The 23,997-nt window shown below is 34.7% G+C and overlaps 1 protein-coding gene and 1 long non-coding RNA gene across 13 annotated transcripts in view; one reads left to right on the top strand and one right to left on the bottom strand.

Annotated features, from left to right (window-relative positions):
• LOC149801529 (rho guanine nucleotide exchange factor 28-like) overlaps positions 1 to 23,997 on the bottom strand; it is a 318,392-nt gene that overhangs the window by 280,503 nt on the left and 13,892 nt on the right. For 8 of the 12 annotated variants that reach the window (XM_089955712.1, XM_089955718.1, XM_089955717.1 and 5 more), the window contains one exon: positions 3,137 to 3,181. In XM_089955712.1, the coding sequence (XP_089811838.1) occupies positions 3,137 to 3,169 (33 nt within the window). In that variant the 5' untranslated portion in view covers positions 3,170 to 3,181. Of the gene's footprint in view, positions 1 to 3,136; positions 3,182 to 6,074; positions 6,435 to 8,589; positions 8,690 to 19,532; positions 19,650 to 19,678; positions 19,701 to 23,997 lie in introns of those variants that run through there. The other 4 variants (XM_089955716.1, XM_089955715.1, XM_089955713.1 and 1 more) reach the window with 4 other exon arrangements.
• On the top strand, positions 1,880 to 23,967 carry LOC149801530 (uncharacterized). The gene is made up of 2 exons (XR_016420678.1): positions 1,880 to 2,663; positions 22,694 to 23,967. It is a non-coding gene; the product is annotated as an uncharacterized LOC149801530 (long non-coding RNA).

The raw sequence follows: 23,997 nt of genomic DNA, 5'->3' as shown, positions 1-23,997 counted from the left end.
GCTCCACTTTCTTAGACCTGTACTGAAATCAACATCTTTGACAGATGTCACCTCTAGTTATATAAGCATTAATCTGTTAATTCATTCTGAGCATTCACTGCTCCTTTTCTTTGTACATATTAATATTTCTCTATGCTTCTTTCTGAAGCTACATATACACAGCTAGCTTTGTCAGCTTGAATATGTTTGGAAACTGATCTTTGTGACAGTTATGTACAATTTTGCAGAGATCAATGGCATTGTCTTTCGCATACATCTGCTCCAAAATAGGATTTTTCACTAACATAATCTAACTTTGTTAAATCAGTAGTTTTCTGACTACTGTGCCTAATTTCCTACCTGTTCCTTAATGCCGTATAAGGGTATTTAGTCCATCAGTGCTTATGCAGACAGGTATTCAAATGGGTTATCTTAACTTGTTAGCTCATTTTTTTTAATCCTTGTTTTATTCAATTTATCTAAACCCTGATATGGATACATGTATGTGGTTTTGTAGCATATGATCTGCAGTGCGAATCTGATTAATTAAAAAAAAATTAAATTGCATTATACTTTTAAATTGTCTGTATTTTTATTATGCTCAGTATTCTGCCGTTTGTACATCTAATTTCGAAATACAACTGAAAGGGTCATGCCATCTATTTTTTTGTCCATCCAGCATTTCAGGCTCAAAATCACTCACTGGTGTCGCTATTAACACTTCCCCACTCCAATAATCACATATACTTCATAACTTTAAAAACTATTGTCATCATCACTATCATCAGGATGTATGTCAAACGAAATCGCAATGAACCATGCCTGTAATCAGACATTTTGGATTTTCCGCAGGTATCCCATATTTTAAATATGCATTTGCAAGACTTTCTTCATAAATGGTTCAAACTACGCCATAATTTTTATTCTGGAGCATGTTGTTCTAATCAAATTTAGCATCACAACCATTCATGTTGTGCTTGAAGAACCAAATGTGAAACATTTGCTACCCAAAAATCAGATTTCGCGAGAACTGTTAAAACAAAATTGTGCACTTCGCTGAACACATTTTCATGTGTGACTTTCAATGAATTTGCAAGAGTTCTCACATTTCACTATTCTCCAATGTTATGTGTATTTGATTTAATTATATTTGATTTAATATATATTTATTTAAATTTAATTGTTTGTCAGTTTTAAAAAAAAATTATTTTTTATTACATGCTACTGTAATGTAAATTTATTCACTAGAGATGATACTTTTTTCAGAAAATAATTTGTCCTTGACTGTTAGTTTATAAACACCAGGTGTTGATCTAGATCCTAACCTTGCTTCAAAATTTGTAGCAACCACGTAAACAAGTTCTATTTTTATTTTAAAAGGATTGGTTGTTGAGGTCATGATGGGACTGTGTTCAAGATGGAAACAATTTTTTTCATTTTTTATTTCTTAGAGTAAAATGATTGGTTTTCGTCAGGGTCACACTGGGTATATGTGATCTTTAACAAGTACCAAATTTCTACGATTTTTCAGAACATGATCATGTGACCCCCTGCTTACGTTTTCAGAAGACTATATAACCTCTGTTTTGGAGAATTATTCTCAGTTGCAGCTGGGCTTTTTCTTACACTAGAAGTTGTATGTTGTGCTGTCTGGAGTTATTTCAAATTACTTGGGTTGGAGTTATTTAAAATTACTTGGATTTAAAAAGGATTAATTCTTTTTTCCCGGAAAATACATGTGCTCATGTGAGATTCTTAATCAAAGACAGTTCTTCTAAGAAATTTATTTAGATTTCCAAAATTGGAGTAATAATTCTTGTTTATACAAGGAACTATAGACTTCAAAACTACAGGTTACAGCATACGTCATCGTCCTCCATCTTGGATTCTTTGTCAGGATTCAAACTTGAAATCAGTAGAACATTTTATTATTAGGACTACTACCATTTTATTCTTGGATTATTTTTGGATTTAATTCTATAAACCATAAATTCATATTTTTTTTAATTTTTACAAAAATTTTCCAAGGAAATAAATTATTGTACTTTTTCAAAGCTTGTTGTTTTCACTCATTCTTGTGTTACTGTTAATTCAAGCCTAAACACATAATATAAGACCAAGCATGCAAATTCATACAAAGTTTGCATGATTAGTGCAATGGCACACCCATACTGCATCTCCACTTAAGTTTTTGATATATCTATTGACTTTCCCACACAGTCTCTGTTGCTCTACCAATACTTCCTGTTTATCACACAGAGAATAAGCTACATTAATTTCTGATTGGTGGTTATTGTTTAACCAGGAGCGAAACAAGCAATAACCACAAATGAGAATTCGATGTAACATATTTCAAAGTGCAATGAATCACAGAATCATTTCACCCCTAATTTTTACCTCCATCAAGTTTTAGAAATTTACTGTAAACTGAACTGGCAATACAGGAGGCCCAACTGTACCCACCAATGCTCACTCTGCTGAAACTTAATTGTAAATGAAGTGAAAGTGAACAGCAGCTGGCAAAGCAATCTGGACAAGTATTATGTTTTCCAGACTGGTGAAGAGTTCTGGTTTCAGTAATGACAACCATATTGGAAAGCACAGCATCATTATCAATGTAATTTGCAAGGCCCTGCCAGGGAAGATAAGAATCTTGATTGTTTGCAGTTGAACATGACTTACAAGTGAGTATTTATGGTACATAATTAACTAGCATTTACTATATATATATATATATATATATATATATATATATATATATATATATATATATATATATATATATATATATATATATATATATATATATATGTATGTATGTATGTATGTATGTATGTGTGTGTGTGTGTGTGTATATATACATACATACACTTGCTTATTAAGTCAACTCCACCTGCAAACACAGACCCTGATCTGCCACCACACAAGGTCTATGTAGTTTGTTTTACTAGTCCATGTAGTTTGTTTTACTAATTAGCCATAACAAGCTGAACAGACCCAGACTGGCCTGTAGATTATGCGATGGCAGATCTGGGTTATAAGCAAGTATATACGGTGTTACACAAAAAACATGACTGTTGTATGTATTTGCTGAAAATATACAAAGGTAAACTGCCTTAATGAATTTTAGTTAAATAAACAATGTAGGCATACTTACATAAACTGGAGCTTTGTCTATAGACAGCGCCATCCAGTAGCTTCCCTGAAAATAACACAATACAATTATTTTGATGCTGAAAGTACTTCAACCTGTATCCAAATGGCCCTGCAACTTGTAATGTTCTCTTTCTGATTAACTTCCAATTATAATTTAGCATATATCAGGAGTGAATTTCGTATCACAATTTCAGACAACACATGCATAACCGTCCTACATTAAAATACGAAGGTACATGTACAAATACAATTTCTGTACCAACGCATCCACTTTCTTCACACATCATAAAACAAGTCATAAAACTGTCAAAAAAGTAATCCAAAGGAATATTTTTCAATAAAAGAGTAAATTTCATGAGATAAATTATTCACGTGCATGTATCACAATAATACTGACATACATGCAGTCAGCATTGTGTGCATTTAAACCGTTGTCCTTACATATGAAGCAGTCATGCTCTGTTGTCTACTTGGATTTATATTTCAGTGCAATCTCTGACTCACTATTGTTATCTGCATCTGTTGAACATCATCAAACCTGCATCTGCCACCATTGTAGATAAAATCCAGCAATCCAGAAGCTTTGCTGCACAGAGTAATCCCTCAATATAGCATCCCTCCCTATACAACTGGATCCAAGTAAATTGGCTTAAATTTGTTTTTAATATTGCTACACTGGTACGATTTTAGTTCATGGCTAATAAAAACAATTCTAACAAAAATATCACATTTTGTAACTGTATACACTATTACACTGACTGGCTATTAATTTCAAAATAAAACAGTAACCCAGAAGCTAGGCTGCCAGAAAAATAACTTCGTATTAAAACTTAACTGCTGTACCTAAGAAGACATTTTATGGACTACATGAATCTACAGGGCTACCTGAATCTGATACATGTATATAACTCAAGCCCTGTATTATGGTAGCCCCTAGGCTCTGAAACATTGTTGTTGGAATAGGCCTCAGTAAATGGTTCCCTTACTTGTCACACAGGCAAACTTTTTTGTTTCTTCTCAACAACTTTAAAACCCCTGGGCACTGTGCAGGGAAGCGTGTATATAAAGGAAACTCAATGGACTACAAACTTGTGTCCTGTACAGACATGTGTCCTTGCTAGGTAGAATATACAAATTAAGGCAACAAGTCAAAAGAGGATGACCCTAATAAGATTGGAAATCTAGCTGACCACAACACCAAACTTGTACATTTTCAAAATTTGTGGTATCAATAATATTTTCGCTATGATATTTTTTAAGGCCACAGGAATCAAGCCTGTCCAATGATTATGGGAAACAAATCAATAAAGAAAAAATATTTGCAGGAGTAAAGTACAAAAAACAGAAATTATGTCCTATTTTGAAACATATCTACTTCTGACTGGGGCCCATTACCAATTTCCATATTTAAAAGGAAATAACTTAGCAATTTTAAAATAACGTTCTTCACAAATGTATCATTATCTTCTGAAATAGCTGGCTCAAAACTAAAACCACTAGGCTAAGTCGATTCATCAATATATAATTTTTAAAAAAAATCAGTACTATTAAGTAATGAACGAATACCAATATATATAATGTATTAGATATTTTAATGTCTTAATACACAAAACACAATAGGCTGCCTTTTCTAGTCGTACAGTCGACAACGTTTAAATGAATACAGTATTTGACTTGTTTTGGGTTTAACGCCCTTTTTCAGCACATGAAAACTCGGCCACACGGGGCCTCAGATGATTATAGGTATGTACTACTAATAAATAATGTTTTATAGTCTCTACTAGAATACACTGGAAAATTAAGGACCAACCATTTTTTTAAAAGGGGGGTGGGGCTGTAATTTTTATTTCTTTAAATTAACGGTCGCTTATAATTTATTTTTCTTCTGATTCGTTGAAGAAAAAATAATTACATCCATTATATTACCTCCAAAACTAAAAATAAAATTCGCAAAGAAACAGAAAAATATGGTTCAAACTAAAATCAAATGCCCCCACCTACAATAAAAGGTCGGTTTTTGATACAGATTCTATCTATACTTTCATCATGAACCTTATTTTCATTTCCTTAAGAAGTAAAATATAAAACCAGTCTATCACATTAAGAAAAAAATGGTGGCCGATTGCCAACGCAGTCGTCAGAGAGACTATCACACACTGCTAAACCGTACTAAACTAAGCATCTACATGTTATTTATCTGTGAACAGAAAATGATAACTATTTAATTAGGGTATGTACTGTTCATAACTCAATTTTAATCATTTAAATGAAGTAGGTATTGCATAAAAACGCTAATGGTAAGCATAGTTTTCTGCAGATGTAACTTGGGCCATCACAAAAATACGTCCACTTTTAATTAAATATAAAACAAATGCCACTTGTGATCCGCAACCATCCCCTGAAACTTATTCCAAAATGGAAAACTAACCACTTTCTTGAAACAACTAACAGATATGATCACCTCTTCTCTATCCGAGTTCAGGTTCCAGGTCACAGTAAGCATTCATATACAGATCAGCTCCAACTGCGAACAACAATGACCCTGATCTACCTGTCATCACATAATGACAGGGCATAACGGGTTCTATGTTGTTTGTTCTTATGGTCAGTCATAAGAAAAACTACATAGGCCCTTTTCTACTGGTGTATTATGCAATGGCAGATATGAGTATGGTGTTCGCGTTTGAATCCGACTTCATGCACGAATATAGTACTTAACACCCATCCACCACACACTCCTGCACCACCTTCCCCCATATCCAACACCAATGCTGGTCTGTCTCATCCATGTAAACAAATCATCATCTATTCATCATTGTCACATAGTCATCCAAGTACATCAAAATATCAAAAGCTCAAGCTCTCTCTCTCTCTCTCTCATGTTGAGAATGATCAGATTATACAAAAAAAAACGACTGACGCACATCAGACTGACTCACCCCAACAAAATGGATGTCCACCACATATCCACAAGCGTGATAATAGATAATCAGTTGATACCTAGATGTAGTCAAGAGTTAATTCCGATGTCAACTACTGCCAGTGAAAACAATTTCGTCACATGCTGTAATAAATGACTTCTGGAATATGCCTGTATGTAGGTGAATGACCGCAACAGTCAAATGAGATCAAAGAAAACACTAATCCAAAATATAACTATCCATGTTAGCAATGACTTGGGTGAAATTATTTTTTGTCATTTGTGACATGCTTAGAGATTTGATGATCTTTGTTTTCAGCGCATTTAAAGCTTGAATCTTTTCATCGCCTAAATTGATAAATCACCACCATCTTTGTGTATGGTGGACATAAATTGTAAACAAGATGGTACAACTAGGTAAGCTTACTGCAAGTGCACTTTACTACGTGCATGCAAATACCAAGTACACGAACATTTACACTGCTTTGAAGTGCAAATGCAGTTGCAGTTGTAAACAGCAGAGCCTGAAAAACAAATTTTTCAGCCACCAAACTGTGTGAATCATGGACCACTGACATGTACATGCTGTTATTAAACAGAATATACATTAGCAATATCCGGTTGCTCCCTTGCACCTTTTAACCTTGCACAGTGTATTAGTTAAGATTATGTGAAGTTCAGAGATCTTATGTTAATGTTTTATCTGGGTAAATATCGAAAGATTTATCAGTTTTATTGTGTATGAACAATATTAGGTAAAAAGATCTCTTTATAAACAAAAAATTACATACAAATAAACATAATTATGATTTGCACACATTATTAGTGTACAAAAAAATGCAAAGTATTAACAATATCTGTGTTGCTAATAATTACCATGTTTACTCGATTCTAAGTCCAACTTCAAGCACAGACTTTAATCTGCCATTGCACATACTCATAACAAACTGCACAAACCCAGATCAGCCGCTACACTGTGCAATAGCAGATTTGGATATGTGCAGTTTGCTGCTACGGTTGACCTATACGCGAATATATACGGCATGTTGCGGCCCTTAATCCGACTGACCGGGGGCACCCATATAAAACAGGTCAATGACACAATTGTTTATACTTACATGCATGCGCGTGTGCGATTTGGATTTTTAACGTAGATTTAACGATTTTTCAGTCATATCGCTACGATGTCTGCAGTTGAAGTTTATACTGATGTCTAGCACTGGGGCATCATGCCGCAGACATGTAGCACCATGTCCCACTCAGTCACATTATCCTGACACCAAACCGACCAGTCCTAACACTAACCTTTAATGCTGAGCGCCAAGCGAGGCACCTGTCAGTACCATTTTTGTAAGTATTTGGTAGGACTCGGCCGGGGATAGAACCCACGACCTCCCACATCCGACATGTTTGAACAGGTAAAACATTCTTAACATGTACTTAAAGTTTCAACTTTAAATTTTTTTCCATCAGCTTAAAATCATATTTGGCGATGGACATTGTATTGGTTATTGAAATGAATTAAAAATTGCAAAAACACAGAGAAAAAAATGAAGGGTGCAAGATATTTCGATCATTAGCCCACTGATTTGCAGCCCGGGTTTTTTTTGTTATACAGTTTGTTTGCTTGTTGGTCCTTTTTTTTTAAAAGAACAATGGGCTAAAATTTAAAGTCGCGACAGTGGAGAATAATTACTTATGGTGTTCTTACAAACAATACATATTTTGTACTTTAAGAATGTTAACTTTGGTACTATCAAAATGAAGTGAGTAAACAACAGGGATGCAATTCTGACTATCTTCTGTCGTTTGTGTTCCCATCTGCGTTATTACCGCCCATACTCACTTACACGACGAGTCCAAGAGTTAAAGAGCCGGCAGATATAGGTTTGTGCAGTTTGTTAAGGGTAATCGGTAGAACAAACAACATAGACCCTGGTGTGCACATGCATTATGCTATGGCTGATTCGGATCTTTGCTGTTTGCAACTGAAATGGACTTAAAGAGTATATACGGTGGACATAAATCACTGTAACAGGAAGAATAATAAATACATCGACACCTACCGTACAGGAGTCAACATAGAAAGCCTAGCAAGATGGATACTTTACTTTTTTTGGGCTAGCGTAGAATAAAAATATGCGTGACACCTACGGTTGCCACCAGTTATGCACTTCAAAGAACCGTACCGTACTGAATAGTAAAATTTGGGTTGTAATGTGTCAATCTCGACAGGGCTCGCATACATGTTCGTATTTTGGACTCGAGCTCGTCAGGTTACAAACCTACTGACCTCGTGTATTCAACTTTTGACTGCCCAATCTGCAAATGGACTGAAAACCACTGCATACATGCTCTTGGGCCAAGGTGAACCATTTTCATGTAATACTGTAAACATCTGAACTGTAAAATGCCTTATATCTGCCTTTGAGAGCATAATGTCCAATATCCATGTATGTATCCGACTGAAGAAAATTTGTTTAAACAAAATCCACATGCGTTTTATACAACTTTTTCTAACACTTGTTACTTACAGTTAGTTGTGTATCTGTCAGCGATAACCGATTCAGTAATTTTCAAGTCTAATAGCTTTTCATCTTTCCGCTGGATGTTGCCATACGTGGTTCACCGTCTATGCATCTTGTCACAAAGGAGTTACGCTGCTGCGTGAGGGGAGAAAAAAAAAAGGGGGGGGGGGGCATTAGGCAGAAATTAACGAGATTGTGCACAGATAATTCCCATCTGTACATGCCTATGTGTGGATATTAAAATGTACATGCTGGAAGTGTTTGTTACCAGTGGTGGTGAATGCGATACTAGATTCCAATCCTCTTTCAGGCACAAAGGTGCAACAATACAAAAACAATTGGACAACAATATGCCACGGCATATTGAAAACTAGATACAGATAACAAAATGCAACTCATACACTCCTGGTACAAAGACACTATGCATATAGACACTTCATTATTTTTAACACATATGTTTGGATACGATTCAAAGTTATACACAGACAGGATTAGTTAAGAAAACAAACCACAGAAGATTTGACCTAGATAGAGCCGTCCATAAACGAAAAGGGGACACAATACAACACAACACACATCACATTGGACTAAAATGACTCTGGCAGAGTCACTAATCAGTATTAAAACAACAGGGGGAAGAGAAGGAAAACTACTCTGGGACTTATAGTCCCCAGGATGGATAGTACTTCCCTAGGTTCAAAGTAAGGAAGGATAGAAACCAGACCAGGTATAGGGAAGGGAGTACAACCGACCAAACTTTATTGGGATAATTTAAACTCTTATCATATGATGAACAAAACTTAGACTAACCCTGACCAAATTTTTATCTTTATTCTTCTTGGAGACAAACTTATAACACCTTATGGGTGGACAGGGATACACAAAGCATAACACATCATTAGAAAACCAGGGTGTCACTTCTAAGTCTTAACCAATTAAATGTGTTGGGATGAGACTAAGAGGTGTCAACATAGATGATACTCACTAATAATATCGACAGTGAAAAATCACTGAATTTAAAATGACTATGCAGTAGTAAATTTGATAGAGCACGTATTAGGGACTGACCATTTAATATTAGCGGTGGGGTCAAGCAGAGATATTTTCTTTTCTTGTACCTCTATCTGTTCACGTAATATAATGGATATAATAGGTTGCTTGTCTGTGTGTTCTTTGTGCTTATAAATCAGATTAAGAATAATTTTAAAGGTATTTGCAATCCTGGAATATTCATTACAAAAAGAAGGAAAAAAATGCCTGCCCCCTCTCCTCCAGAAAATTAATGTTCAGTCCCCAAGGAGACATTTTTTTTGTATATAAATTGCAAGTGTTTTGTCTGTGTACTTAAATGGGATATATATATATATATATATATATATATATATATATATATATATATATATATATATATATATATAAAGATGACAGACAATGGCTATATCCTGCAGTTAAAAAAAAAAATTCTGCAAAGAACAGCACAAACCTCTGCTATTTTAAATCACAATACATTATATATAATTAACTGAAATGAATTGCGTTCTGAGAACTTTGATCACCTCTGGAAACTTTCGAAATCACATATCAGTACATGTATTTGTTGGACTAAGTACATCCCAGTTACAACAAGATTCAAAATTAACGCAACTGACTGGCAGGTCTATGTCTATCTCTGCTGTTCACTAAAAACATCATTTAAAAATCAATGCGAAGAAACCGATACGCCGGCTTGTTAATAATGCTAGTTGTAATTGGGAGCGTCAAATACAATGTTGTCGGGCATTTCTGCGCACGTAAGGTTAATTAAGATAAATAATAAAAAGAGTAGGCCTAACCCGAGTCGGGAGAAACGTAACGAAATAAAGGAAACGTGGACCCTCACTCTGATACATCCTGTCTCATTTAAGATAATATTAGCCCAATGTGAGGAACGACACAATATGACCACCCACATAAAACAATAGGCTTTCTTTTGAATAACGACTTAGCACACCGTTCACTCGCCAAAATTCCTAAATTGATAATAAAATTAAAAATCAAATCAAACTTCTGAAATAGAGAGGAATAATTAGACAAACCCAAGGGGAACTGATATTTGATATAGAGGCTGTCCTTACACGTATCTATAGCATACACACAATATAGCGAAATACACATAGCAAACACAGGATACAGAGGACCTATAGCAAAGGTCACTAAAAATTTCAGGGGAAGGGATTTCGAACTAGGCTCGGATGAGCAACCCTACAGAAAACACTAGAGATAAGAAATACCCCATAAAAATGTAACTTTAAATAAATCTGTGACCAAAATTCTTTTGTAATAAAAAAAAAACAAACAACACACATGTGGGGGAAATAATCACACATAAAAGACCTTTTTCTTTTTTTCGTTAAGTGGGGGGTGGGTATCTGTCTGGTGCCCCCCTCCCTCCCCAAAAAGTTGGGTAGCAGAATATTTTGTACGTGTGGGACACCTTGCACAATTGGAAACCTGGATTAAGATACAGAATTTTTTAAGGTATACTTTTCCATCTTTTATATAATGTATTTATTAGTATGATTATAAAAGATACATAGTAAATAGGACTTTCTGGCTTACAGGTTCAAGATGGTCATGGGTGGGTCCTCATGTTGACATTTAGCAATCACATTTTCATATGCATTTCGAGTTGAAATTTGCGATATTTTTGTACACTTTATGAGTACCTCTTTTTTAAATTAAAGTAAGACTGTTCTTTCTTGATACAAAATGGATTTTTGACCCAAAATAACACATGAGCCAATGTTTACAGAAATGATGTAGGCCTATCGTTGCGCAGAATTACCCAACGTGCAGAATTTGCTGCCATGGTGGGTATATGACACATCGATTTCAACAAACAAAAATTCAACTGTATCATCAAGCTGCATGATACAACTTGTAGGCATTGACAAGTTCAGTTTCTTCCAAAACATTGCATGAATTTTATGCTCTCTTTCAATGAAAATGTTAAATTGTGGTGTTGATGATTTGATGATGCTAATAAGGCCTTTTTATCATGATATCAATGAGGCTTTTATGATTTTAATGAGACCTTGATCATGGTACAAGGCCTTTTATCACAATACTGCTGTGGTCTTTGTCATGATATTAATGGAGCCTTTATTGTTATATCAATGGGGTCTTTATCATGATATTGATAAGGCCTTTAAAATGTATGTGGCCTTATAATTAGATAAATGGGGCCTTTATAACTATATTGATGAGGCCTTTAACATTAATGAGGCCTTATTAAATTAGTGGGGGTCTTTATCATATTAATGAGGCCTTTATCATTATATATAAATGGGGTCTTTATCATGATACTGATAAGGCCTTTAAAATTAATGTGGCCTTATCATTAAATTAATGGGGTCTTTATCATGATATTAATGAGGCTTTTATAATGATTTTATTAGGACCCTGATCATGATATGAGGCCTTTATTGCAACATAATTTTGGCCTTATCACGATATTAATGGAGCATTTATCATTAAATTAATGCGGTCTTTATTATGCTATTAATAAGGAATTTATCACAAAATTACCTTTATCATTATATCAATGATGCTTTATCATGTAACTTGTTATCATTCAGAAGACATGCAAAGCATCCAGCAACATGGTGAGTGCAACATGGTGAGTATTTTCAAAACTTGGGTGCAAAACTTGCATCTGTAGTTAAAGAAGTCTTGACAGCTCTGACAAGCAGATAGCTACAATGCTTTGCTATGGGGAATATTTATGAACCTGTAAAAGCTCACCTTGACAGGTCTAATTTTATCACATGATTTAGTATAAAAAACTTCCAAAAATAAACTCATCTCAGAATAGCCGATTGCCATTTCACCTGAATGATGCCACAAAATATTGGTCATGTTGTCACATAAAAAGGTCCATGACAGCAAGACAGTAAAATATGATGAATGATTGCAAATCATGTGATGTTGCATCATCCAATTAGTAAACATCTCTCACAGGAATTATGATAGGTTTTAAGACATTGCTATTTACAACAAGAATTCCTCAAAAGGCGCATGGTATAGTCCATCTCATCAACTTTTCACATGTAAAAACCTTGATCTTTGCTACAAGTACTTAACTGTGTACCTGGGTACAAATTTTTCAAAATATCAGTGTGACTGATTAATATCGCATAACTGGCAAGATTGACTTTTGCTACTTAGTACTTCAAAATAAGGGTAAATTCATGTGGAATGAAACTTTATTTTGGATCATACACATTTTAGGATCTGGGCCAAACAATGATGTCAGGCTGCTGGTTTTGTCAAATATGAGGATAGTTTGTATATAACTTGCTGGTTTTGTCAAATATGAGGATATTTGCATATAACTTGCTGGTTTTGTCAAATGTGAGGATAGTCTGACTGCATATAACTTGCTGGTTTTGTCAAATATGAGGATATTTGACTGCATATAACTTGCTGGTTTTGTCAAATGTGAGGATAGTCTGACTGCATGTAACTTGCTGGTTTTGTCAAATATGAGGATAGTTTGACTGCATATAACTTGCTGGTTTTGTCAAATGTGAGGATAGTTTAACTGTATACAACTTGAGAGCCACTTTTGTTCAGCTACAATAAAGTATAAGTTTATTTGCCTCAGCAAAGAGGCTTTCTGAAGGGGACGTTTTCAGTGCTATACAAGTCCGAATCCCTGACTGCAATGGACCAAGAATATGACCGTAACATTTGCAAGCTTTTTGTTCTTATAAAAAAGTCCTGTATGCTCTTCAAATCAATACTTACAGTGACTCATATTAAATCCTCAGATTTAAAAATAAAATGTGATATTTTAAGGAAATTACATATTTATTTTTTATTTTTTATTTTTGTCTTTGTTAGGGCCCTGAAACCATATAAAGATGATTTAAGTTATACCAAAATATGTAAATAATACATGTAGATAATTATGTAGATGAGAAAGGGTTACAATGCTGATAAAGTTAGAAGACATGTGTACATGTATGTAGACAGGTAAACTGACAGGTAGATAAAGGTTTGGAAATACAGTAAAACCTTTCGTGAAAAAAACATCCTTTTGCCAAAATATGATGGTTCTTCTAGACAGGTGGCATGTAATTATTGGAATGAACACTTAAGAATGAACCAATTCTTGCTTTGAGAAGCCAGTCTCTCAAGACAGGTGGTCTCTCAAGACATGTGGTCAAGTACCTAATGAACTTATTTTAAAGAAAAATAACCAATATGACACCCAGTACCAATTATCATGGATTAATTAGTATCCCTGGCTAGAATATTTTTATTGGTTGTTTAATTTTTAGTTTAAGGTCCAGCAGTGGTCTTTCAAGACAGGTTTTACTGTTGCTCATTTTTATAAGAGAGAGAGAGAGAGAGAGATGTTTAGATAAATGACCTTGAACTAAAAATGTATATATATATATATATATATATATATATATATATATATATATATATATATATATATTCTGACAATACTCTCCCACTTTACCGATAATTATTGGAGTCCATCCAAAGCAGCAATAACTACATATTCAAGATGGCCTATACAGATTTTATAGGATACTTTATACTAAGGTATTTTTATATACAACAATATCACTATTAAATAATGATAGAGCTCTAAATCAGCAGCATATACGTACATGCAATTCAACTAAAAATGCATAAAGAAATTTTCACTGCATACAAATACATGTAACTCAAAACTGTTTTACCTGTAAACATTTCATCTAAAATCATCAGCATATTGTTCCTGCCTTAAGCACCATCAATTATGTTGTCGTTGTTGTTGTTGTTGTAGGGTTTAACACCATTTTTCAGCACATGATAGGCTATACATGGCAGCCAGTATTAATGGTGGATGAAGAACCCGGGAAAACCCCCGGAAAGAACCACTGACCCACGAGAAGCTACTAGCAGGCTTTCTCACATACCCACATTGGCCGAATCTGAGACTCGAATCCACACAGACAGAGGTGAGATGGCAGTGATCCCCCCATCAGTTTTGTTAAATGGGCATTATATTAATGTGAATTACACTATGGGTACAAGTTCAAATTGTTCGAAACACATTAAAAAAGATGGTACTTGAATCACGGTCAGAACTATCATTCATATATATATATATATATATATATATATATATATATATATATATATATATATATATATATATATATATATATATATATATATATAATCAAATGCACCCATCACTAGTCTCAGTCACTGAACTGTTTGACACTTTGATAAAGGCATGATTAACATCCTGATGATAATGTCTCAGTCCGACTGCGATGTGTTGACAAATTAATACCCTTTCAATGTCAAAAAACCCAATTAGTTATGAACAAGGAAGAAAATCACAATATGTTTCATTCTTAGTCAGACTTAAGAATGAAATAGGTTTTTCTTACCATGCTCCCTTTATAGTGAGGTACCTTAGAGTGAGGGAAAACTAAAAAGGTATTTTAAAAAGTTCTGTAACAGGAACTGTAATATTTAAACAATTAAGTAGTTTTGGAAAATTTACCAAAAATATATTTGTTCACATTCTTAAACTCAGATGCATCACCTGACGCAAAAAGAACCAGAAATATGTTAATGGAACACAAATGACCCACCACAGGGCCTGAAAAAACTCATCTGAATTCAAAACATTTTGGGAAAGACAGACAGCCATACTTACATACAAAAGGGCACCAGTAACACCATATGCAACACATTTGTTGTCAACCATAAAAACGTGATTTTCAAATCGAACTTCACACACAATCAACAGTACAATACAACTGCATGTCAGTTTATCTGAATTTACCATGCACTCCACATTGTTCCTTTGATGTGTCGGGCAAGAGGTAAAATATACATACGTAACAAGAAAGGTGAAAGCATATATTAGCCACCATCATGAACTGAAATGAGATTCAGGCATACATAAATGTATGCCATTAAGTGAAAAAATCCAGATTAGCTATCAGAAATAAAGTGGGCTTTCATACCTGGACCAACATATCTATTTGGTAAGTGCTTGAGGAAACATGTTACATGCATACTAATTGTTATACTAAATTGCTGTTCACTGACCAAAACATAGATTACCTTTCATTTATTGTACAAATAAATGGACAGTGATAGAAAATATACTAAGTAATAGTTATGTGTATGATGTACATTTGTCAGCACAATAAATGGTCACACACGACTTCATGTAGCTTACAGTCAACAAAGGTGGCCAACTTGTGTTATCTCTGAAAGCATTTGGTTACTGCATTCTTAATTACACATTAATACAAGATCCAATTGTTGTTGTTGTTGGGTTTAACGCCATTTTTAGCACACAATAGGCTATACATGGCGGCCAGTATTAATCCCCGGAAATAACCACCAACCCTTGAGAAGCTACTGGCAAGCTTTCTCACATACCCATGTTAACTGAATCCAACAAGATGCAATTAAGGCACGTAACAAAAAAATTACCAGTGCTATGGACTAAGACCCTGATTTTAAAATGGTCATTGCCACTCCAATCTAAGATATCATTTTCAAACTTTTCATCAATATCTAACAGTACTGTGCCTCTCCAACCATATTCGCACACAACTGGGTCCAAAAACAAAGACTGCTTTATTAGCAAGGACACAAGTTATTGTGGGACATAAAAATAAAACTAGATGTTATACCATCCCTGCTGGATGTTGAGAAAACCAGAGGGAGGGAGTAACGGGTGCTTAATGACTGAATACTCGTTTTACAATTGCGTTGGGAATACTTGTCAATAATTAGCATTTTCAAATGAACCAAGCTGTTTGCTCGTTTGTATAAATAACCATTATTTTCATGAAAGGTCATTGAGAACATTATTCCAACTGGCTTCAACAACCATCATGTGTACATAAATACATTGTGTATTAGGTCACTGCTTTTTGTTGTTGACGCACAAAAAAACAAGATTCCTTTTCTTTAAAAACCTAGACATTTATTTCATGAAACAACTGTCAATGTCAAACATAATTTTTTTTATTGATCTATTGGTAAAATATTGATGCTGTGATTTCATTGCCACCAATAGTGTAACTTCTTCTGATCTCTGAAGAAATCTGCGAGTGCCAATTCAGTAATTTCAAGTAATCCTTTTGCCTGGTTGCCTTGCTATCTTGATCAATTTGTGAAGGAGAAGGCTAAATTAAGATTTAATTATGTTACTTATACAATAATATTTATAACAGTTTTAGGTTCATCAATTGAGTTGACCTGATACAAGATAGCGACCGCTAGGCAGGGAGGATTTTTTAAATGCATTTTAGCTTTTCTTTTATTCGACCCCCTCAATTTTGATTGACACAAAAGACATAATTAATGTGATAAAGCAACAATACAACAAATACTTCCAGATGACAAAGATCAGAACATGGTCAGCATTTAATAAGGTTCTGACAGAAATGCTCATGGATGTAGCCGTCATCGGAGATCAATATTTTTCATGTTGAACGCATGAGGATATTCTGCATTTATGATAATTACACCTAAACACAATTAAAACACAGAACCAATCTGATGATCATAAATAACTGAAACTGTGTTGTTATTTATGGAATTCATGTCATAAACTTGCCCATCATCCTTGGAAAAGCTTAACTGCTGTAGCTGAATTATCACTTGGTGGTTGTTTCCAGGTCCAGTATTTATAAAATTAATCATTGTATTTAATATTTCATCCTATAAATGTATGAAGCAGATTTCTGATATGGAAACTGTTCCTGATTTCTAGCAGTTAACTCATTTTTGCGGATGCTTGATCAAGAACTCTTGTGAATCAAAGTAAGAATGCTCACGTTTAAATAGTATTTCATCATTATTTTAACTGACATAAAAATAATACAAACACAGATGTTTAAAAAGACTAATTTCAGCAAAATAAATTCTGAAATTTCAACATTCTCCCCTGCTTATGTTTTTGACAAGTCACCCTATCATGGCTAAGGTTGGTGTAGGGTTTAACGCCATTTATTAGCACAAGATAGGATATACATGGCAGCCAGTATAATGGGGGGCAAGAACCCGGGAAAACCGTGGAAAGAACCACAGACCCACGAGAAGCTCATGGCAAGCTTTCTCACATATCCACATTGGCCAAACCCGAGACTTGAACCCACGCAGACAGGTGAGATGGCAGTGATCCATAACAGTGAGCAATGTAGACCACTCAGCCCAGTATGAACACTGAATTATTAACCTAAATTACACTGACCCTGTAAGTCAGTTCTATACTCGTAAACTGATTTCACTCCCAAAACAGTATAGTAAAGAATTTTTTTTTTTAAAGTTCTTTTTAGCAATTCTCTGCACTCAAATTTGGACAAAAATTTTTAAAAATTCACCGGGAAGGGGGTGGAATGTTTGTCTGTATTACTATATAGACTACCCCTCTGCTTGTCTATCTTTTCATGTAATGCTTTGTCACACTGTTGGTATTGTTAAGCATGTGACAAGGTTACTTTCATTAGCACTACCTGAATATATCATGACCATATTGCAGATTCTGTTTATACTGGTAATCTGTCATTAATTATATAATGCCGTAATAATTACCCGACCCATGAAACCCAAAATATTTCTAGATCGGAGTTTCAAATTAGTAACATGAGGGGTTTATGTTTAAGACTGTATCCACCATTACGGTTTTAACAAACGTATTATGAGATCCGAATTTACTTTTCTGTATTGAAATTAAATCTAAAACTTTTATACATGAATTTGTAATTTAAAAAACATGTTTAATACATGTGGTTCAGTTTTCCTTTAGTACAACCATACCTGACAAAAACTGTATCTGACGTTTCATCACTGAGACTGATGTTTTCTCTTGGTGAGAATGTGAACCAGTCAGGCAGATAGATAAAATTTTCTAAACTTTAATTGAATTATACACTACATATTCTGGTACAAAACAGAGCAAAAAATACAAAACACGAAAAAAGACCTACATATCACCACCAATATGACTGAGACTTCATAAATAACATCCGTTCACATATGTCTACATGAACAACATCTCCAATAAATTTAGTAATACTCATATGAATCACAAAACATATATCAATTACTCACATCCCATTCTTGATGATTTTAAGGTCTTGAACTATTATTAGATTAAAAAGTCTGGGATTTCATGACTTATCCTGATTCTGACAGCTAAAAAAATTAATTTTGACTTGTCACATTTCTGGCTACATATTCAAATAAAAAATTATGTACTAAACAGTATTTATAGACATGAATGCTTCTCCACCCTCCTCTGTATGACCCATGCAGATGACAGCATGAGAAACTGACCCAAAGATGAAACTTCTCCTTATATGAGCAAATGGAAGAGGGTAACACCATATCCATGGACACCACAGATTTTCACCAACACCACACATTCATGGCAGTGTTTAAGTGGAATAAATTATTACGTAACTTGCCTCAAAATGTCTCCATCACCCATTTTAAAAATGTTTTTTTTCTCCATAGATCTAGTTTTACATGTATTGGCTGAAACAGCACTTAATTAATCCCCTTAAACTTTATTGTGTTGAATGGGGGATTAAAGGTTATATGGCCAAAACAAATTTGATTTTTATGCAAAGTAGGCTACCAAGAGTAACATAAACGTGAGTCTCTTGGAAGTACTGATGCTCTACTGGGTGCAAAGAATATCCAGAAATTCAAGGTACGACCAATTCTTCCTGTTAACTGACAAGTGTAGAAACCACCTCTGATATTCTCTGGTAATAACAAGATTCTGTAGTTGAATGTTTTATGGCTAGGCAATTTAAAAATGCTTATATAAAGTAAGTTTGGCTCATAGGTTTTAATAGCAATTTTAACACATTACATGCTACTGAACTAAATTTTCACACAATATTGTCGTTTTGACTTACCAATAATCATCCATATCAGCTTATAAGTAAGAACTGAGAATTAAATCAGTCACTTCAGCACAAAAGTGTCATGAAAAGTTACAATGGAATGCTATGTGCCCTGTACAAATCATGCAGTTTATATATTTAACTGTTAGGACACCAACCTGCTCCAACAAAGAACAACCCGAATCAACACAACTGTTTTGTTTGTTTATAAATCCAGCTCTCAGCTCTCTACTATGTGTGTCCTCTGATAATTGCCTTTCCTTCCTGATCACAATTTGAAATGTCCTCATCAGAATAACTCATCCTGGTTCATCTTATTACTAATGGAGGTTTAGTGGTTCCCAGTTTAGACACACTTAAGTTGAGCTGTCTCCTGGATTATCAAGTCTACCAGACTCACTGTATTATGAATAATAGGGCAACATTTATATTGTTACAGCAATTGGCAGAAAGAGTGCCTGCTGCCAGATCCTTAATCAGTTACCGGTTTTGGGCTGCCTATCTCAAAAAAATGGTCATAAGTTAAATGAATTCAAGCAGTCTTTTTTCTCCAGAATGGTTGATCATGTGAATTCCCCGACTCTCTAAATTTCTTAGAATGTTTCCCCCTCTTGCACATGCTACTCCAGACAATATCAAAGTTTTCTCGAATTCTGAGATAAGGGAAAAGATCCAAAATCACGTGCTACATAATTCAGGATGCAAAAAACGTTAAAACTGTTAAGAAAAAGGTGTGGAGGAATTCCTCAAATTTGAGGAAATCCTTAACATTTCCTCAGTAGTAAAGAAAGACTGATTTCAGGAGACTCGTCCTGTGACTGACAAAGCATCTTTACCAAGTAATAAGATACTGGTGTTAGTGAAAAATGGGCCTGGACCTCCATGTTTAATATCCTGCTGACATATCTAGTGTGTGTGTGTCCCCCACCATGCATGTATGTAGAGAGCTCAATTTCACATAACAATCCCCAAAAGGCATACAAGGATAAACGTCTTAAAATGCAAAATCATATTTTTTATGTAATGTAACTCTTTCACAATCTCTAAAGCCTTCTCAGTATGACATCACAGGACACATCCCATTTCAAAAAGATTGCATCCATCCGTTGTCTCTTATGACATACAGAAGGGTGCAACAAGCCCACCACATATATGCATAATACAAGTCCAACCGCAAACTGCACAGAACCAGATCTGCCATTGCAATAATGCGTCAGAAAATCTGGTTCTGCGCAGTTTGTAAGGAGCAATCATCAGAACAAACAGCATAAAACCTGATCTGCAGCCAAATTATGTCACATCTAATCAGGGTCTTTGTTGTTTGCAGTTTGACTTGACTTAAAAGCAAGTACCCGTATATACAATATTCTACATTGCCAACCTTTGATAAATACTGAGGACTCCTTTTGGTTGTCAGATCAATGTCTATAATATTCACTTGAAATCACAACTGAATGAAGGGCTCTGACCATCAACCTTATTTGGCAGGATATTTAGGCGTGGACAAATCATTGGGCAGGTGATGTGAAAGTAATGGCTGGCACAGAAGGACACATTGTGAGAATGTAATTAATAGCATGACAGGTATTAAAATTACCAGGTAATTATAAAGTAATTGCAAGTCTTAACATAGAAAGATAATACCAGTATATAATACCATACATGAATATCAAGATTTTAGGCTCCTTTAAAAATCAAAATAGATGTTGTTGTTGTTGTTGTAGGGTTCAATGCCATTTTTCAGCACACAATAGGCTATAAATGACGGCCAGTATTAATGGTGGAGGAAGAACCTGGGAACCCCACCAAAAAAAGAAAAAAAATGCTGCTGATCTTGACACGTCAGAGTTCTTGTAAGAATGCGGGTCTTTCTTTAATTACATTCCAGCCAAAAATTGTAATTCATTTGTTTAGTTACTTCCACAGTTGCAAGGAAGCAAATTTCTTTGTATTTTTTTATCTGTCAAAGTAAATGTAAAAATAATAATGGTTTTGTACCAGAGGACCCTCAGTTTCTTTAATAGACAAAAACAAGGAAATGTACATGTACATGGAGAAATAAGTGTGTGTGTATGTGTGTGTGTGACTTGGACTTTTAACATAGCTTAAAAAAATATTATTGCAGTCATATCGCTATGATATCTGCTGTGTGGCAGTTTACAGTTATGTCTAACACTGGGACATCATTGCACAAACAGGTAGCATCATGTCCCACCCAATCACATTATCCTGACACCCCCCTTAATGCTGAGTGCCAAACGAGGCAGCCATTATTAACATTTTTGTATAAGTCTTTGGTATGACTTGATCAGGGTTTTAACCCACATCCTCCCGCATCCAAGGAAAACACTCTAATGTGTTCAAGCACTTCAAAGCACAAAATGTGAGCATCGGTTATTACCAATCACTACTGTCAACTATCAAACAGCTAAAAAAACAAAGGTTCTAATAAAACAATGAATACACATCCACTGCTATGAAAATAAAATAGCCATCTCTCATCTGTCAACTCTTGGACAATGCACATATACATATATAATCTTAATTAAATCAATCTTCACGGACAGAATAAAGCAATTAACTTTACAACTTTTCCAGTAAACATTTTTAAACTACTACAATTTTAGAAGCTATTCTTGTATAATACATACAGTAATGAATCGCTGGCTCTGAAAAAACCCTTGATGTATACAGGATGAAAAAAACTGAGGGAAGGAATTATTCTAGAACTCACAATTTTCATAAAAAAAATTTAAATGTCATTCTGAAAAATAAACCAAATTGCCATTATTTCTTTATAAATCTACTTTGATGATTCCTGAAAGAACAGAGCTTGAGAAGTTGAACATACACATAATATTTCACCAAAGTTCATAAAGTATAAAATATGCTTTACAGCAACCTAATTTTCTGAGGTGTCGTCCTTGTCAAGATGCAGCCCCTCAAGTTATATCATGCCAAGTATAACAGTATACAGGTTGCAAACTACAAGCAGAAACCATAATTCTTCTTTGAGTCAGTGTCCTTGAACCCAAGATCAATAGGCTTCTTCCTTATCCCTTGTGTAAGCCACCCACAAAGATTAGTCGAGGTATGTGTTTTTGTGCAGACACTATTTTTCTTTTGATATTGGGTTAATGTTACTGTGTAATAAAACAGCTATTCTTTTTCAGTGTGACCTTGACCACAAAACTGATAGGGTACTTCCCAACCTCAAGCCATCCACAAAGTTTGGTAACCAGGGATGATGTAGAACAAGTTACCATGCAGGAACCATGTTTCTTCTTTAAATCAGTGACCCTGACCTTTAATCAATTGGTCCCAACTTTGGTTCCTTACCACAAATGCAACCAATGAACAAAATCTGGAACTTGTAGAATGTGGACAACTGACATTATTGTGTGGAAACCATTTTTCTTCCTTAAGCCAAGTGACCTTTACCTTTGACCATTTGACCCCAACGTCAATGAGATTCCCCCTAATCCAGAGGTGGGCAAACTTTCCAGTGCAAGTGCCGCATACACAAATTTACACCTTGTTGCGGGCCACATAGTTCATTAAGTAAAATAATTAATATTTGAAATAGCAAAAACAAAAGGTTTTTGTAAATAACATCTAATTAATTTTCAGTTGTTAATATGTTGTTAATATTTGAAAACTTAAACTTCAAAAGAAGCACATTTATTTGATAAACAGAGTAACATAAACAGAGTCTGTGCAAATGATGACTTGTTCCTAGGCCGCATGAAAACCCTTGACGGGCCGGGCCATAGTTTGCCCACCTCTGCCCTAATCTCTTATGGAAACTGTCCACAAAGTGTGGTAATTACAGACGGTAGAGAACTCATGTCTTAGTGAAGAAACAAAACTGGTTACAGATGGACAAGATCACAACAATACATCCTACCTTGTGGCAGGCATATAAAACTCAGAATGTACAAATAATGTAAGAATGTACAAATAATGTAAGAATGTACAAATAATGTACATGTATTTAAGTTAGCTTCCTTAGCCCCATTTCTTAGGATCAGGTGCTATGAAACCAACTCCAAACTATTGCCAGAACCTAGGAAAAACAAATGGTTGAGATGAAGTGAGGCTGCACACATGTGCAAACACCAGTACTAGGTGAAGTACAACAGCCCTCTATTTCACTGAGGTAAAAATATATCTATATGCATGCTTATCATTTATAAAAAGTTATTTTTATATTTAAATTCCTCACTTGTATTATTTTGCAATAACATCAAACCATTACTGTACCTGGCTGCAATTAAAGCAATAATGAGTATGAACTTTTTCCAAACTCTCTCTCTATGCACTATACCTTTATATTTTGTAGTACCAACCTAAAAATGAAAAAAGGGTCACATTTGGAAAACATCAAACATTCACTCATATCTAGGTTTTACCAGGTTAAAACAGTTCTAGATCTTTGACCATACTAAAGCACTTATATGTAAGAATTTACTTCATT

This window comes from Sinohyriopsis cumingii, chromosome 4 (assembly GCF_028554795.1).
Source record: "Sinohyriopsis cumingii isolate HCF-2022 chromosome 4, ASM2855479v2, whole genome shotgun sequence".
Lineage (NCBI taxonomy): Eukaryota > Metazoa > Mollusca > Bivalvia > Unionida > Unionidae > Sinohyriopsis > Sinohyriopsis cumingii.
Note: the sequence above shows the minus strand (reverse complement) of the source record. Positions and strands in the feature narration are given on the sequence as shown.